Source organism: Chiloscyllium plagiosum, chromosome 17, assembly GCF_004010195.1.
Source record: "Chiloscyllium plagiosum isolate BGI_BamShark_2017 chromosome 17, ASM401019v2, whole genome shotgun sequence".
Classification (NCBI taxonomy): domain Eukaryota; kingdom Metazoa; phylum Chordata; class Chondrichthyes; order Orectolobiformes; family Hemiscylliidae; genus Chiloscyllium; species Chiloscyllium plagiosum.
This window is the reverse complement of record NC_057726.1, coordinates 45551920-45557920: the sequence shown is the minus strand read 5'-3', so window position 1 is coordinate 45557920 and position 6001 is coordinate 45551920. Positions and strand designations below refer to the sequence as shown.

At 39.2% G+C, this 6001-nt stretch overlaps 1 protein-coding gene across 6 annotated transcripts in view; it reads right to left on the bottom strand.

Annotated features, from left to right (window-relative positions):
* Window positions 1-6001, bottom strand: part of chd9 (chromodomain helicase DNA binding protein 9) — a 245483-nt gene that overhangs the window by 21648 nt on the left and 217834 nt on the right. For all 6 annotated transcript variants that reach the window (XM_043706976.1, XM_043706974.1, XM_043706975.1 and 3 more), the window contains one exon: window positions 5106-5235. In XM_043706976.1, the coding sequence (XP_043562911.1) occupies window positions 5106-5235 (130 nt within the window). The remainder of the gene's footprint in view (window positions 1-5105; window positions 5236-6001) is intronic.

Genomic DNA, 6001 nt, shown 5'->3' with positions numbered 1-6001 from the left:
GTATGGACCTGACGAGGGAGTCGCGGAGGGAATGGTCTCTCCTGAATGCTGATAGGGGTGGAAATATACCCCTGGTGTTGGGGTCTGTCTGGAGGTGGCGGAAATGACGGAGGATGATACGATGTATCCGGAGGTTGGTGGGGTGGAAGGTGAGGACCAGTGGGGTTCTGTCCTGGTGGCGATTGGAGGGACGAGGTTCAAGGGCGGAGGTGCGGGAAGTGGAGGAGATGCGATGGAGAGCATCGTTGACCCCTACCCTATATTTACCCATGACTAATGCACCTAACACTACGGGCAATTTAGCATGGCCAATTCACCTGACCTGAACATCTTTGGATTGTGGGATGAAACCGGAGCACCCGGAGGAAACTCACGCAGACACTGGGAGAATGTGCAAACTCCACACAGACAGTCATCGAGGCACGAATCAAAACCGAGTGCCTGGCACTATGAGGCAGCAGTGCTAACCACTGAGCAACTGTGCCGTCCAAATTATCTATAAATTGCCTGGAATTGCAGGGAAGTAAAAGGAAGGAAGGAGCAAGGGCTCATAGTGCATGTTCAGCAAAATTTTCTGCAGTATGTTTCTAATCTATTGAGGAGAAACTACTAGATCTGGTTATTGAGAATGGGGTGGACACTTCGATCAGGTGAGTAAAATATTTAGGGGAGAGCACTCTTTGCATCATAAGTTTTAAGGCAACTATAGAAAAGAATATTAAAGAAAGAATAATAGTGTGGAAACTGTAGATGTACTGGCCCTATATTTTCAGTCTTCCTTTGACTCCGGGTGTGTCAGAGGACTGGAGAATTGCAAATGTTGCACCCTTATTCAAAAAAGGTTGTAAAACCCAAGTTTAAATTTAAAGTATAATTTTTCTACTTGGAAAATTTCTAGAAACAATAACTTATAACAGAATTAGTAGCCACATGAACAAATGTGGATTATTCTGAGGCAAATCAGCATGGACTTCCTAAGGGATAATTAAATTTAACTAATCTGAACATTTTTGAAGAGGTAACAAGACAGAGTTGACGGAGAACAATGTTGTTGATGTTGTGTATATGGATTTCTGGAAAGTATCTGAGACAATGCTACACAACAGAAGTATGGGCAAGGTCATAGCTTATGGAATGAAAAAGATGGTAGCAACATGGAAGCAGAATTTGCTGAGTGACAGGAACCAGACAGTAGTGGTCACTGAATGCTTTTCAGGCTTTCAGATTTGTAGTGCAGCACCTCAGGGGTCAGTGTTGCCCTTCCTGATGTACATTAACTACATAAAGGTGGGGGTACAAAGCACAATCTTAAAATGTGATGAAGATATAAACTTTGGAAGCATTGTAAACAGTGAGGATTGTGTGGAACTTCAAGAATATACGCAGATGAAGTTCAAGGTGGAGAAATGTGAGGTGATTAATTTGGAAGGAAGAACATGGAGAGACAAAACAAAGGATACAAATCTAAAGGGGGTATAAGAGCAGAAGCACTTGATGCATATGTGCAAAAGTCATTCAAATCTATAGAATATGGTGAGAACAGAAGTAGTCAAGCATACAGACCTTTATTAACAGTGGCATGGTGTACATGAGCTGAGAGGTAACGCTCAATTTGCATAAGGAACTAGTTGAGTCTCAGCTGGAGTATTATTTTCTACAGCAAAGATTGATGATCCAGGTAGCAATATTGACTGCCTGGTACAAAGGGTTCAGGATACCTGCTTAGGGTTAGAGGGGAACATGCAATGAGAGGGGGTAGGATCCAGTCATTGTATTCCAGTAGACAGCTTCTGTCATAAGCAGTCAAAGAAGGCGGCTCTGCATAGTCGGCACGGGGAGCCAGATAGCAAATTAAGAAATAGAACCTCAAAAGGTCATAATTTCTGGATTACGACCTAAGCCAGTTGCAAACAGACAGAATGAAAATCAGATGAGAGAGATGACGTATAACTCAAAGACTGTTGTGGGAGAAGTGTATTCCAGGTCATGGAAAGTACGGTACTGGGAAAGTGGGACCTGTACCAATGGGACAACTTCCAACTAAACTGTGCTGAAGCTGATGTTTTTACAAACTGTGCAATTGGAAAAGGAGAGAGAATTTTGAACTTAACAGTGGGTCAAGGGATCAAATGTAGAAACATGTGATAAATTAAGGAGTAGAGTTAAGACCAAAAAAGAAAAATCTTAAAACGGGAAATGATAAACAGACCATTACAGAAAGAGATAGAGTACAAATCTATAAGTAAACCCCAAAAGATAAGCACAGAATTTAGAAAGAGAGTAAAAGGATAAAACTAAAGCTCTTGAATTTGAATGCATATAACTAGGAGAAAGTGAGGACTGAAGATGCTGGAGATCAGAGTCAAGAGTGTGGATTTAGAAAAGCACAGCAGGCTAGGCAGCATCTGAGGAGCAGGAGAATCGACGTTTCGGGCATGAGCCCTTCATCAGGAACATCATGCCTGAAATGTCGATTAGCTGCTCCTCGGATGCTGCCTGACCTGCTGTGCTTTTCCAGCACTACACTCTTGATTCTGAATGCACATAACATTTGAAATGAAACAGATGAACTGAGGGAGCAAGTTGAAATTAATACATATGATCTGTTAGCCATTACAGGGCCATGGCTGCAGGCTGACATGGAAAGGAACCTGAATCTTGAAGTGATTTAGGAAAAAAGCAGGAAACTACGACAAGTTGGAGGTGTAATTCTGTTAGTTAAATTGCACTATTAGCACAATAGAGAAGAATGACCTAAGTTCAGGAAACCAAGGCATCAAGACAGTTTTCGTGGAGGAGAACTGATGAAAGTAAGGCATCACTCATGTACAGATCCCTAAATGTAACTCTGTGGCATGGTACATCATAAATGGAAGAAATAATGAGAGTTTGCCAAAAGGAAGTGGCAATTATCATGGGAGATTTTAATCTACATATTGACTGGAAAAGTCAAATGTGCAAAGGTAACCTATAGGAAGAGTTAATAAAATGTTTTTGGGATAGTTGCTTACAACAGCATAATATGGAGCAGACCAGAGAACAGACTGTACAAGACCTACTACTGTATAATGACACAGGATTAATGACTGATCTTTTGGTAAAAGCACGTCTAGGTAGCAGCAACCATAATGTCACTGAATGTAGCATTCAGTTTGAGGAAGGGGGGAGTGGTTCCAATATCTTTTTAAACATTTAACAAGAGGAATTATAAGAGCATGAAAGCAGAGCTGACTAAAGTGAATCAGCAAGTTAGGATACAGAGTAAGTCAATGCAATGGCAGATGTTGAATGGGATACTTTATATTCAGTAAATGTATCCAATACATTCCAGCAAAATTCCAAGAAATGGACACACCATATATAGTTAACTAGAAACGTTAAGCATGGTGCCAAACTTAAGAAAAGCATATAATTATGCAAAAATAGGTGACTCATCAGCAGATTGGACACAGTATTTTTAAAAAAGTAAAGGTTTACAAAAAATTAAGGAGAGAAAAATTAATGTATGAGAGAAAACTATGCATGAATATTAAAAACAGATACTAAGAGTTATTTTATTAATATTTTCTAATAAAAATAAAGTAAGTGCTGGTCCTGCAGAAAGTGAGACTCGAAAATTGATAACGGAAAATATGGAAGATGAACAAACAAGTACTTGGCATCAGTCTTCACTACAGAAATTACAAATAACATCAGTAATAAATCAAGAAATAGAAGAGGAGGAACAACTCAGGAAAAATCTTGAGAAAGGATATGAAGATACTGGAGGGGTGGGGAAGGGGTACAAGAGGTTTACAAGAATGGCATGAGGGATGAGGAACTTCAGTTATGAAGGCAGTTTGGAGGAGTCGTTAGGAGTTTTTCCTAGAAGAGGAGAAGGCTGACTGGTTATCCAAAATCATGTGCAGTCTGGCCAGAGCAGATAAGGGGCAAACCATTCACTTTTTTAAAGAAAGAAAGAGAGGGCATTGATTTAAGTAATTAGTAAAAGAAGACTGGGTGATATGGGAAAACACTTTTCTTACACAACCAGTAATTAGGATGTGAAATGCATTGTCTGGAAGCATGTTGGAGTCAGGTGCAATAATGGCATTTATTTGGGCATTGGACGATTATCTGGACAAAGATAATGTGTAAGGGTATGCAAGTCATGAGTGTGGTGCTGGAAAATCTCAAATCAGGCAGCATCTGAGGAGTAGGAGAACTTGTGTTTCCAACATAAGCCCTTCATCATGAATGAGGCTTGTGGGCTGGGGGGCTGAGAGATAAATGGCAGGGGGTTGGGGGAAGGTAGCTTAGAACATAATAGATAGATGAAGGTGAGGGTGATAGCGATCGGTCGGAGAAGAGGGTGGAGTGCATAGATGGGAAAGGTGACGTGAGCCCAATTGGCTGAATGGCCTCCTACTGTGTTGCAGACTTCTGGGAACTATTTGAAAGGGTCAAGAAAAAAAGGTACAGATTTAAAGTAATTGACAAAAGAAGCAAAAAAAGTGATATGAAAGAAAGTTCCCTCACACAGCAACTGGTTGGGGTTTGGAAATGGACTGTCTGAAAGTGTATTGAATAGAGATTAAGTCAAGACATTCAAAAGGGAGATAGCCTGTTCCTTGATAAGGAAGAATGTGCGGGGTTACATGGAGATGATAAGAAAATCACAATGAATTCTCATCTGGAGAGGCCATGCAGACACAATGGGCCAAATGGCCTCTTGCTGTGCTTAATTCTGTGATTCCGTGACACAGATTGTAACCCCATATTTTCTCACTCGCTTATAGGTCACTCATTACTGTTCTTCATTATCCAGGCAGAACATTGTACATGTGTTATTAATTCACCAGCACAGTTAATTTCACTCCATGATCAGTCAATATTAGATATGACTCAAAGGGTTAAGCAAAATTTACCATTTCCCCACAAACATGGAATACCTTCCTTCATAATGTCAGTCCATTAAATCATGCATACAAAAGCTAATAATACTCATTCAACGGAGGCAAGTGAATTTTAAAACAAGGCATCCTGAGATTAAGGGAGAGAGAGAGAGAAGTAATATTTTAAAATAATTTTAAACATTTCACCATGTTGACTGAAAATAACCATACCCCTCTGCACCGTCTGCAAAAGTATCATTTCCCCTCTGCTCTGCTGCAATGGCTTTCTCATCAGGTTTGCCAACTCTTTCTAAGAAACAGAGTGCAGGGTCATTTCTCATTGTATTATATTTTTCATAACCTGTGAATTATATGAAAAAAAGATTCATCAGGGAATAATAATATAAATAATAACAATATTGCACCATCAATATATGCATTAATTCTGTTTCAAAACTGCAAATGCTCACCGTTATAGTACGGAAATAATTTTGTTTTCAACTTTATAACCTCTAGCCAATTCTCCAAGTTGACATTGTGTTATATGAAAAATGCATTGCCCAATATTGATTTTTTTTTGGTTTTCCTTTACATCTTCAAAATGAATTCAACTGGTTGAGTGCAAGGACACAATTGAAAAGTTATCTCACAAAGCTCTTAGATCTAGGTATTTATGGATGCCAGTATATTACGCAATAGGTCATAACCAAACAATGAAATCATAATGAAAGTTTTCACAACTACTTAATGTGAATAAATGCTTTTTGGAAATATAGTGACATGCTCCAGGTAACAAGTGGTTATGGAAGTTTAGTTATTATGCACTGACTAGCAACCCAAATATTGAGGGTCTAAATTTCACCATGAAATTGCGTTAGTTATATGTTTTTGAGTTAAATTAAGTCTAATAATGTATGGTCAAGCATCAGGAAAATGGCCTTGGCTACAAGAACTGATATGATCCAAGGTCCACCACTACTGCTAAGACAGGGCAATTACTGAAGTTTTGCAAACTGTCACTCACAGTCCACAACTAAGGTGGACCTTCTTGGATCATAGCAGTTCTTGTAAAAATAAATTTGATTTTGCTGTTAAAACTAAAATATAAAATGCAAGCATTATTAACT